Raw genomic sequence first — 12936 nt, forward strand, 5'->3', positions numbered from 1 at the left:
TCTGAATTACATCACAAGAAATATGCTGCTGCTAGCCAAAAATCCAAGACTGAGAAGCGTGACTTTTGAAATAAAATAAAGCAAAATCACAGCTATCCCATAAGAACAGCTTCTTCACTCATCTTCTGATTTACTTACTCGTATGGTTGAGATAGCACAGACTTAGAGCTTTGCAAAGAAACCTACACATGATTCACAGCCAATCCTATCTGTGCCCATGGCCCATAGTAAGAAAGTGGTTTTGCTAAACTGCTAATATCAGTAGTGATTTCAAAATGTTGAATGCCTTCGTTCCCCCACAACATTTTGGAAGGCTTCTCAAAGTCTGTGCATACCCCTAAGAATATGCCACGCATGTGAATGCCATCTGTCCTGTGATCATGGCCAAAAAGAAAAAAAAAAGGTGAGATCATATCTAAAACAACTCCCCAGTAGCCACCCACCCATCATTTTGGAAAACAGAAAAGCAAAGCCAAGAGAGGGGGCATGACTTGTCCAATTAGTGACGGATGGCAGAGCTGGACTCCAACCCAAGGGGTACTAAAAGCAGGCCACCCTGCTCACTGCCCACCTTCTGCTTTTCTGTACTTCACTCACCAAGAGCTTTTTAAGCTTGTGCTAAAAACATGGTTGAATATTATGAAATTGTGTTTGCCCTCATGGAAACCTCCATGAGAGCCTCAGAACTCTTATGATGAAGGAGGTGGAGGCCTAATCAGTGAAGTGAGTTCAGGGCAGGAGATTCCATTCTGCAACCCAGAGATACTCATGTGCCCTGCCTTGGCAGCCCCTAGGCTGGTTTACCACTCTCCCCAGAATCCCAAGTCTGCCAAGGCTACATTCTGGGGACTCAAGTTAGCTCTGTGATGAGCCACCTGGTAGTCTCCAGTAAATAGCAAACACCCCCAAAACCTTCCATGAGCCAAGAGCCACACCACTCTCTGTATCATCTCATCCCCACAGCAGCTCTAAGAGGCAAGGGCTATTGCTCCATTTTACAAATGAGGAAACAGTTTCAGCAAGGTTATTAAGAAACTTACTTCCATAGTTAGTGAGAAGCAAAGATGAGAGCCCAGCAAGGTTCTCTGGCTAAATTCTGTGTTCTTTCTACAATCCATACTTGTCTCATTTGCTTTCTTTTATGCACGTGCTTTTAAAAGTATGTATTGACCACTTACGATGTGCCAAGCTCTGTGCCTGGCTCTAGGATACACTGGCAAAGAGGCCACCATCCCTGACCTCAAAGAGCTTATGAAAGGTAAAGCAATGAGCTTCAGCCCCCAGTCCCATCAAAGAACAGAAAAAAACCTATGGTCAGATCAGCCAGTGCCCCTCCACTCTCTGGATCCTATCCCCCGGGAGGGGATAGAGAACAAGCCAGTTATACTGAGTAAAAAACACCTGCAGAAAGACTTCTAGTGCAAAAGCCCCAAATCCCTGAAACTGCATGTTTTCAGCAGAAGCTGCACATGCAGAGGTCCCTCCAGCCTGGCCCTGCTCTTCCTTTTCCAAGGAGCTAAAGGGCAGGTAGACATCAGCCAGAGACCTGCGCCAGCCTTCTTCCCCCCGGGGGGTCTGGGCAAATAAACAGTAAGCATTTGGGTGAAAGAATAGAGTTGGCTGTGTGGGGTGTCCCCACGGTGCCCATTTTGCAACGTCCTGTGGAGGGGTTAGAAAAATAAAGACAGATGGCAACTATACCTCCCATCTGCCAGAACATCAAGGTGGAGGAGATTACCCCAAATGAGCAAAGTGATTTCATAAAAAGCTCAAGCCAGCAACACATTGCATAATAAGTTCGTCCTGAAAAACCTTTTAGGATATTTGCTTGACTTTTTTCTTTTCTTTTTTTTTTTAATGATGATGATAGTTCTCTGCTTCTTTCTCTATTCTTTAAACTCTTGTAGGTAATAAGTACTTGTTAAATGAATGAAGGTCAGGATTGGAAAATAGCTTTTAGCATCAGGAATTCAAGAAAAAAAAGTAAAATAGACAAATTTAGCTTTGTCATTGTAATTCTACTTGATTTGGCTTAAACTCACCCAGCTTACTTGGGCTTTTGCTATCATTGCTTTCAAAAACTGCAGAATATGAGTGATACAGAAAAAATTCCTGGAAATAGGGCAAGTATGAGTGAACCACAGCAGCAGAGGCTTGGGTAGCAATAGGAGTGCTGAGAAATGAGAGTGGCCTCAAGAGCCTCAGTTCATAAAGGGTGACCACAAACCTTCCCCAATATCCCAACACGACATCCCTGAAAAGAATATCATAATTACTGGAAATGTGATAAATATATATATAGAGAGAGAGAGATAGATATACATATACATATATATAAGCACATAATACTAGCCACAGAAATGGATCTAATTCCATTTTTTAGAGTGGACCTAGAAATTATAAACTAAATATCTTTTACCTAATGGAGAGAGCCAAGGCCACCTACAGAGGTCATCTGTGTCGCCAGCTGCAAAGCATTTTTCTGCAGTGCCGTTGTTTCAGATGTCATCCAGGACAGCTGGTCAGCACTGCATTAAGAGGAAGCAGCCAAGGTGCTGATAGATAACAGACTCCAAGGAGTTCAGCTGCCAGAAAACAATCCATTCCATCCAATCAAGGGTAGAAAACCAATAGAGAAGGGAAGGGACAGAACTCCTGCTCAGAGGCATTTTCTCTCCCAGCCTCCTCAGTGGCAGTGTGGGTGGCCAAGGAGTTTCTCAACCAGCCAGGATGTTCCAGACCACATACTCTTTTAAGGGCCCCAGGACCTCTATGCATCAGGTAATGCGGGCCCAGTGAGTCCCCACCCCATTCCCCGTCTATGTCAAGAGGCCTTTTCAAAGAGTTGGGGTGGGAAGTCAATAATGTGGTTACAACTGGCGGGCCTGGAGAAAACGGCTGCCTCAATTTTCCAGGCAAGAATACTGGAGCAGGTTGCCACTCCCTACTGCAGGTATCTTCCTGACCCAGGGACTGAAACTGTGTCTCTGGCATCCCCTGTATTGGCACGTAGATTCTTCATCACTAGCACCACCTGGGAAGCCCTCTCTTACCTGGATGTTTCAAAAGCACAAAACTAGCTGTGGGTGAAATCTGAACACTCAACCACAACAAGTCTCTGGGCTCTTGCTCTGATTCTGGGCAATGTTTTCTGCAGAGTCTGTTTGCCTTCTTCCTCGAGAAGGGGCACACCTGCCACCAACCAGGTGCAATCTGGCTGAAACACCTGCCAGGCTAATGAAATGATGTTGGCTGGCCCTGCATCCAAGTCATGAGGCTTATTTTGCATGATCGGGCACAATTCATTAGGATGAGGACAGAGTCTGAGCCACCCCAAAGGCAAGGCTCATCGTCTGTTCCAAGCCCAGCCCTGTGGTCCTGACATGTGACAGCATGTGCTGGGCACCATTTTGTCTTTCGTTATTTTCTTGGCATGAGCGTCATGTCTCTCAATCTGGTTTTCATACTTCTCCCCTAAGCTCTGTCCCCGCAACCCCTCACCTCTCCACGAGTGACTCGTGTGAGCTCACCAGTGGGTGAAGAAGGATGCAAACACCACGGTGGCAGGCAAACCCAGGATGGCAAAGTGGATCTGACATGGGCTCCAGAGCATCCTGGGGAAGTTTAAAGTTTCATCTCAGCCCAGTCAGCCTTTGACAACAGGTGGCGCTAGTGGTAAAGAATCCGCCTGCTGATGTAGGAGACCTGAGATGCTAGTTTGATTCCTGGGTTGGGAAGATCCCCTGGAGGAGAGCATGGCAACCCACTCCAGTATTCTTGCCTAGAGAATCCCATGGACAGAGGAGTCTGGTGGGCTACAGGCCATAGGGTCGCAAAGAGTGGGACACGGCTAAAGTGACTTAGCATGCCCACAAGGCCTGGGAGGTGTTTCCCAAACCACTGGAACTCTTTGATCACTAAAATGCTAGTACTCAGCTCAGTTCAGTCGCTCAGTCATGTCCGACTCTTCGCAACCCCATGAATTGCAACACGCCAGGCCTCCCTGTCCATCTCCAACTCCCGGAGTTCACTCAGACTCACATCCATCGAGTCAGTGATGCCATCCAGCCATCTCATCCTCTGTTGTCCCCTTCTCCTCCTGCCTCCAATCCCTCCCAGCATCAGAGTCTTTTCCAATGAGTAAACGAGTACACAGATAAAAGTGGCATTGATAATTTTTCAGATACAGAGTCACAGGGACCTTGTATGGCATCCAGAAGAAGTGACCCACCATCTGCCACTCAGACCCTTCTGAACTTGCCCGAGCTTGCTATGCTCATGACAGGGTATACCTAGCAATGCACACATGTAAATTATCTAGGTGTACGTGATGTAGCAAAGATGACTGGAGACTGTTCCAGCAGAAGCATCATGGCTTCTATTCTGATTTCAAGCCATTTTGGTTAAGCTTGCTTATTTTGTGAGGTGCCCTTTCGTAAATGCAAATTAGCTGAGATTCTTTGTTTATCATCAGGGTTGTGTCTCTAACCAAAAAAGAATCATTAAAGAGGGAGTTTGGGAGACTTTCCTCCCTCTTAACTCATCTCGCTTTTAGGTGGTTGGAGAGGCTTACTCAGCGTAACTGCTCTGTGCCATACTGCTGTTGTATCAGCAGAAAAAACAAAACCTGAGATGCCAAGGCAAAAGTTAACAGGTGTGCATGCTAGCTTTACCACTGACAGAAGACAGGACACAGACCCCAACTTGCTTTGTTTAACCCCTGCTGTTGCACTCCAAACACACAGTGAAGGTAAACCCTGGTTACTCTGGGTGGATTCTCCTGGTCTGAACAAGCCCACGGGGCAGCCCGAATCCCCTCCACACACTGGGGTCCTTCTAGTGCTGTTGGACATCTGCAAATCAAGCCTTACCAGTCTTTTACCCCTAGTAGGTAGGCAACCTATTCTCAAATTCTTCTGAGTACTTTTTTTTGGTAGGTTACAGAGCCTTTTTGCTCATAAAACCATATAATTTTTCCCAAAGTAATAAAAACCATAAATATAGAATTTTATTCTACATGCTGGAGTTTTGTAAAATGGGCATCTTTTTCCCATTCCTCCTATCTCTATCACAAAGTCCAAGGAACTCATTACCTAGTGTAGAAGCATATACACCGACTGCAACAAACGCCCCAAACATCAGGCTTGCTCCACCTTTTCCTCTGGATGGGGACATGACGCTTGTCACAACTGGCCCATGTGACCCTCACACGCATGCTCAGTCTGTCACCCTCGGGATAGCAACAATGCGAAAGGTCTATTTGGCCAAGTGAAATAAATAGAGCGGAAATGGCATAAGATGACAATGTTTTCTGCCCCTCCCATTAAAACTCAGTTTTCTTTCTTATTTTAGAAAGAATAAAATGATACAAGGACCCCTTTCATTTGGATTGTTTCTCTGATCACAAAATAACATCTGTTGTAAGAAGTTCAAATAATACAGGATTTAGGAAGGGAGAGTTATGCCAGAGTCACTCCCTACCAGCCCGCACAAGCCTGCTCTGAGCTAACCAATAGAGACAGCTTCCTGTATTTGCATCCAGATTTTTTTCTATTCAAATTCTAACTTACAGGCTGATTAATATTCATTGAAATGAAATATTATTATGCTTAGTGCTCTGCAATTTGTTCTTTTTGATCAACAATACTTTTCATCAGTCTTTCCCATGTTAATACATTTAGATTATTCTTTTAAAAAATTTTGTTTTATTGAGATGAAATTCACATATTGTAAAATTAACCATTTTAAAGTGAATGATTCAGTAGCATTGAGTACATTCAGAATGTGCCATATGCAACAATCACCTTTATCTAGATACTTCATTCCTTTGAATGGCTGCATGGGTGTACTATAATTTAGGTAGCCAGGCTTTTTAGTTATTCCAATTTTATTCTATTCCAAGAAATGCTGCAATATTTGTATGTACATTTTTGCACATTTGTGCAAACATTATTAAAGGACAATTTCCCAAAAGAGAAATGTCAATCAAGGTTAATAGTTAAGCCAACTTCAAATTTTGATACATTTTGAAAAATTCCTTCCAAAATGACAACACCGATATCCATTTAGGAGCAGGTCCCTTAAAAGTGACAATAATGAATACCCCCGGGACTTCTTTCTATTCCCTCTTCCCATGTCTCGTATGTCTGGTCCAACCTGTGAGTCAGGAACTTACTTTTTCTGGCTTAGAATCTGCATTTAACGCCCAAGGGTGGCAGTGAGAAAATACTTCAACCTGGGTAACTTCAAACAAAGGAAACATTCTCTCACAGCGCTGGAGGCTAAAAGTCCAAAATCAAGGTGTGGGAAGGGCCAGGTTCCTTTTGAAGTGTCTATGGAAAATCCTTCTTTGTCTTTTCATCCTTCTGGTGGCTCCCTGCAATCCTCAACATTCCTTGGCTTGTGGCAGCCTCACTCCAGTCTCCACTTCCAGCATCACATGGCTTTCTTCCCTACACGTGCGTCTCTCCTCTTCTTAAAAAGACCCTAACGATTGTATTTAAGGCTCATCCCAATCCAGTATGATCTCATATCAACTGATTATATCTGCAGAGACCCTGTTTTCAAATAAGGTCACAGTCTGAGGGATGCTATTCAATCCATAGACAGGATCATTAGGTAAATCTGAAATTTTAAGAACTTAGAGAACATGATTCCATTTAGATTAACAACAGGCAGTTTAAAGCCTAAAGAGTAGATGAAAATCAGAAAATTCTATTTTCTCTCCCAGGTTAATGCAGGTTAGTATCTTAAGTCAAATTTGATGTGTACTTAGGGCTTGTACAAAAATCAGTTGTGCAAAAATAATAGTAGGCTTAGATATTAAATCCAAAAAATGTTCTAGAATCCCTATTTGTACCTTGCCTTTTAAACATAACAAGAAAAAAAGATAGAAACAAAGAAAAGAAGGGAGATTTATATGAAATTTTCAATGATTTATTTCTAGTATTTTTTACATTTCTTATCTTTGTTCTTTGCTCTTTTCCAAGACAAATGAAAATAAATCAACCAGCTTAAATTAAAAAATGTCTCATTGAAGCTAAAGATTTGCTGCTTTTATTTTTTGTTGTTGTTGTTTATTTATTTATTTATTTATTTTTAATTTTATTTATGTATTTTTTTTACTTTACAATATTATATTGGTTTTGCCATACATCAACATGCATCCACCACGGGTGTACACATGTTCCCCATCCTGAACCCCCCTCCAACCTCCCTCCCCATACCATCCCTCTGGGTCATCCCAGTGCACCAGCCCCAAGCTTCCTGTGTCCTGCATCCAACCTGGACTGACAATTTGTTTCTTATATGATATTATACATGTTTTAATGCCATTCTCCCAAATCATCCCCCCCCTCCCTCTCCCACAGAGTCCAAAAGACTGTTCTATACATCTGTGTCTCTTTTGCTGTCTCGCATACAGGGTTGTCATTACCATCTTTCTAAATTCCATATATATGTGTTAGTATACTGTATTGGTGTTTTTCTTTCTGGCTTACTTCACTCTGTGGAGCCTATTATACAGATTTGCTACTTTTAATTCACTTATGATTTACATGTTTGTCTTAAATTCTTTGATTTTAGGACCATGCTCTTATAATACTTTCAATACTTTCATTTTCTGTTTTCACTAACTTTTATGGAACAAAAAGATAAAAATAAAATTTTAAATTTTAAATATCCTCTATAGAGCACAAGCACTACCACATAGAGAAAGGCAGTGATGAAAATTTGAATTGTCTGCTGACAGATATTGTTGCAGGGGTACAGTCTGGAATAGCAGTCTATCAGGAAATTCATGAAAGTTCACATTTAGTGCAGAAAGGAAGGATGTAGTATGGACACATAACGTCACTTCATTTTGCAGTGAAAGTCTGTTTCCCTGACTATGATATATATGAAAAATTTCAAAGGCCAAGTTGCAGATCTCAAAGCGCCAAACAAATAATAAGCAGTACCAGACTTCTTTGATTCCATTAACTGTGTGCAATAGTCAGGATCAGTGACATTATACTGCAGGAACAAACAGCCCCTAAAATCTTAATAGCATAACACAATAAATATTTACTCACTCACACTACATTGTCCATCAAGGATCACCATGGAGCCCTGTTCCGGTACTCATTGGTGGAGCAGCTGCCTTCTAGAACATTGTTCAGGCCCATGGCAAAGAGAAAGGGTATCCTAGATACCCAAAAGAGACACAGATGTATGTTGGCTCTCATACAACCAAACATGACAAATGCCATTGCTGCTCACAACTCGTAGGCCAGACCTGTCAGTGGCCCTCCTAATCACAAGAGAGTCCTAAAGTCAGAAATATTTTGCAAATAAATAATCAGTGTGTGTGTGAGAGAGAGTGTGTGTGTGTCATGGGCAGGGAAGTGTATTTGCATGCATTTATCCTTATAACCTACTAAGATGTTTTCTGTTTCTTTTGCCAACAGGAATATTGATCCTCTCCCAGAAATGACCACTCCTGAGAAATTGTACTCCAAGGTCATGCAGACTCTGCAGTATCTAGATTCCCACCTGCCAAATGACAGTCATGTTATTTTATATGGCTTACCAGATGGAAGATTTCTCTGGGATCATTTGCATGACAGATATCATCCTCTTGGTATCAGAGATTCTTTTACTCTTTAACAATGTCAGTGTATTCATAATTCAAATATATGTAGCTCAACTATATAAGAATACACCTTAAATGTCACCAGAACCAATCAAGGAGAGAGTACCCAGGTATAGGATCTAAAGGTCAGTATCCAAAGGTGGCCAGAACCATATCAAAGTCAGACAGGGCAGACACAGTTAGTAAAGAATTTGGACAAATTGAAAGGTACGAGTTTAAATAAGGAAACTCCTTCGCTGAAGGTGAGATACAGAACACAGAACAAGCCAACGAAGTCCAAACAAGAGACAGAAAGGGGACAAGTAAGTCCAAGGGAAGGATTTCTCCAGACCTCAGTGGTGAGCGGCCCCTGGTGGCCGGAATTCTAATGGCTTCTGTGCACCCTGAATCTTCCCTGGTAGCTCAGCTGACAAAGAATCCACCTGCAATGCAGGAGACCCTGGTTCAATTCCTGGGTTAGGAAGATCTGCTGGATAAAGGACAGGCTACCCATTCCAGTGTTCTTGGGATTCCCTGATGGTTCAGCTGGTAAAGAATCTGCCTGCAATGTGGGAGACCTGGGTTCAATCCCTGGGTTGGGAAGATCCCCTGGAGAAGGGAGAGGCTACCCACTCCAGTATTCTGGCCTGGAGAATTCCATGGGCTGTATAGTCCGTGGGGTCACAAAGAGTCAGACACAACTGAGCGACTTTCACTTTTACTTTCTGTGCACTCTAGTGACCAGTTGGGAGTTCTACAGAACACAGTCCTCCAGAAGCTTTGGTTCCTGCTTCTACATTCTTGGAGTTCTTGGCCCTGAAATGCTTTAAAGTTCCAGGAAATTTCTGATAGCATGTGTAGCATTCCAGATGCTGCTTTACAAAGATTGGGCAAGTAGTAGTAATTCACCTTGGGAAGAGCTGCCATTACTGATCCTTAAAACAATTCTGTAGGATAAATGTTTCTGTTCATTCCACTTGATTGATGAAAAAAACTAAGGCTCAGAAAGGTTGGGTAGCTTGCCAAATGTTGCACAGCTTATTGTATATGTAACCTGGGTGTAGCAGGGTTCTTTTTCTGTGTTTCAGGGAAGAATGTCCTTTCAAAAAATACTCATTGTATGCTATGTGCTGTTCAAGACACTGTGTAACCATCAGTGAACATTATAGTCAAAAATCTCAGCCAGCATAGGCTTAGGTTACAGTGGGATAAAGATTCCAAAAGTCAGAGAAGGCTGAGTGTTACTAGAGAAAATTAAACAAAGGGCAGATGGGAAGCGCTGGCCTCAGGCCTCTCAGAGAGGCATCTACAGGGAGAGGCCTGGGGACCATCATCTCAGCCCCATATCCACAGCACCTGTGCCAGTCTCTCATGGAAAGAGACTGTCCCTTCCCTGGTATTGCCAGGTCTGCCTCCTTAGACCAACCCTGGAGGTACAAGCAGTTTCTTGTGAGTCAGATGAGCAATTCAGAGGGGGGTGACCCGAAACTCCTTCCTTTGTGTCCTCCATAGTGGGTGGAGGCGAGAGCTTTCCCTTGCATCCGTAACATCCCTGTGTCTTTTCAGTCCTCTCATGTCCTCTTCCTGCTGCTGCTGCTAAGTTGCTTCAGTCGTGTCCGACTCTGTGCAACCCCATGCATGGCAGCCCACCAGGCTCCCCTGTCCCTGGGATTCTCCAGGCAAGAACACTGGAGTGGGTTGCCATTGCGTTCTCCATTGTGTGAAAGTGAAAAGTGAAAGTGAAGTCGCTCAGTCGCGTCAGACTCTTTGAGACCCCATGGACTGCAGCCTACCAGGCTCCTCCATCCATGGGATTTTCTAGGCAAGAGTACTGGAGTGGCTTGCCATTGCTTCTTCCTGCAGTTCCTGTTTAATCTAACCTCCCTACTACCTCCCTCAGCAAGTTCCACCCTTCCCCACACAAGAAAAGAGCAGAGACTCTCTAACCAGCTCTCAAAGGGCTCTGATCCCTTCACTGAGTTCCCCTTACTGGGGGACGATAGGAGATGTCCACATACCACACTCCCTACCAACGGACTAAAGTAATTTTCTTCTTCAGTTATGAAATATACTATGAATGTTATTGTTGTCTAAGAAAACATAGTTTAGCCTTTCATAAGGAAAGCATGTTCCACCTGTTCACATGGCTTCGACCACACCCTGAAGAAACGATCGTGTGATTACACAGTGAACTTTACTCCATTCTGGGCTGCCCTGGACATGTGAAGGACAACCACTTGGGCTGAGAATATCTCTTTGAGCCATTGGGGATGAAAATTTCAGTTCCCCTAACAGATATTTTCAGATTCCGTGGTGGCACAGATGGTAAAGAATTTGCCTGCAATGCAGGAGACCTGGGTTTGATCCCTGGGTTCGGAAGATCCCCTGGAGGACGGCATGGCAAGCCACTCTAGTAGTCTTACCTGGAGAATCCCCATGGATAGAGGAGCCTGGTAGGCTACAGTCCACTGGGTTCCAAAGAGTCGAACATGATTGAGTGACTAAGCATGGCACAACAGATGTTTTCAGATTCCTAGATTTCACCCACACTAAGAAATGCTTAGAGAAGGGAACTTGGAGGCAGGGGAAATGTGCTCCCAATTTACTCTCTCACACCACTAGGGACTTGACTTTGGGTTTTCTGACTTCAAATCCCATTCCTTTTCCATGAACTGAAGTTAGACTGCATACATAAGTTTTTTCAGATATGCCATGCAATTCCCTTGACTCAACCATAGTATTTACAAATGACTCTACATAATTTGGAAGAGAGCAAGGAGAGGAAAAAGGTGATTGATCAGGAACTCAATCACTTGGAGGATTCTCTCAGCCAGTGGTTCTCATCCAGGGACTACCCACCCAACCCCACCATATCACACTTGGAGATACAGGGTGCTACTGGCATCCAAGGGTTAGAATCCAAGGATGTTCCTAAACATCCTACAGTGCACAGGACAGCCCCTCCACAACCATGACTGTCAACAGTACCAAGGCTGAGAAACCCAGCCCTAGGCTTTGTCTTATCCTCAAACAGCCTCCCTCCAGCCGCTGATCTAGACTAGCATTTCACAGCACTAAAGCAAAAGGTGGAACAAGTGTGTTCTATATAAACAACCCTAGTTTGGTGCATTGGGGGTGGGGGAGGGGGATCCAATTAGGGAGAAAGTTGAAACCACCTAAAATGTCTAATGTTTTTCAGTTATTATTCATATCTTAAATTATCCCTGCTGTCTGGTTGCCATGGGAAATAAGTGTTGAATTCCTCAAGAAGCATCAGGGTCCTTCCTAGACAGACTGGGGAAGGAGGTGGGATTTACCCAGCATCCTCATTCCTCCTCTGGCAGGCTCCTAACTCACGTAAGACGACACGGTTGAGTAGGGGGCTGCTGCCTTCGCATTGTCTCCATTCTGTTTCTGCTCCACCTCCAATCTTTGGAGCACTATGACCCGGGAACCAGACTCAGGTGTTTGTCTATTGATTAAGACGAGATTCACCCTAACCTGGGCAAAGCAACCAAGCCCTGAGACTGACCCAGCATTAACCTGCTTCACTGCTGGTTCCTGTCTTGTGGGAACGAAGATCCAAAGATCTTAGACCAGACCCAGACACCCTAACCTTTAATAGGCAGAAATACCAGAGAGAAGGGAAACCAACCCATTACATCTCTCCTATTTATCTTCTAACTACAGTTAATATGCCCTTATCCCATCCACAGACCTACCTACTCACCTAAGAACTTCCTCTCCATCAACCTGATCCAATTAGACACAGAACCAGAATAGCCAGGACATAGAGGGGAAGGAAAAGGGACTAGGAGATGATCCAGAAGGAGGATATGCCTTGTAGTCTCATCCTAACGTTTGCTGGGACCTCGGCAGTAGCATAGCAAGAAGAGGGGAGTAAGCTGGGACGCAGAAAGACTATGGATCGGCTTAGCCCCCACAGGGGAGACAGCAGATGACTTCTCCAGCATCCAGGAGCAGGATAAACTCCAGTCCCTGTGGATATCAGTGAAGTCCAGTCTTTCAGAGGAGGAAGAAGATGGTGTAGAAATGTTTCTTGTGATCAGGCATGAGGTGCCACTTCCGGCAGGTTGAAGAGACTTCAGCCACCAGGCAGGGGAAAGACAGAGAGAGGCCACTGGGTGAGAGTCAGGGCCAAGCAGGCTGTCAGGGCCCCAGCCAAGCTCTCTAAGGTTTGTTACATGGCCCCAGTACCAACAAAGAAACAAGATGGCAGAGGAAAGGCTGGCACTCAGGGGCTGGGTCAGCAAGAGCCAAGGCCTCCCGGCAGTGGAGAGTTAAGGGTGGCGATGCAGGTTGGA

The 12936-nt window shown here is 44.1% G+C and overlaps 1 protein-coding gene across 2 annotated transcripts in view; it reads left to right on the top strand.

The window, feature by feature from the left end:
• Positions 1-12936, top strand: part of AOAH (acyloxyacyl hydrolase) — a 184766-nt gene that overhangs the window by 145828 nt on the left and 26002 nt on the right. For both annotated transcript variants that reach the window (XM_015469383.3, NM_001078096.2), the window contains 1 exon segment: positions 8448-8620. In XM_015469383.3, the coding sequence (XP_015324869.2) occupies positions 8448-8620 (173 nt within the window).

The sequence above is a fragment of the Bos taurus genome, chromosome 4 (genome assembly GCF_002263795.3).
Source record: "Bos taurus isolate L1 Dominette 01449 registration number 42190680 breed Hereford chromosome 4, ARS-UCD2.0, whole genome shotgun sequence".
In the NCBI taxonomy this organism is placed as follows: Eukaryota; Metazoa; Chordata; class Mammalia; order Artiodactyla; family Bovidae; genus Bos; species Bos taurus.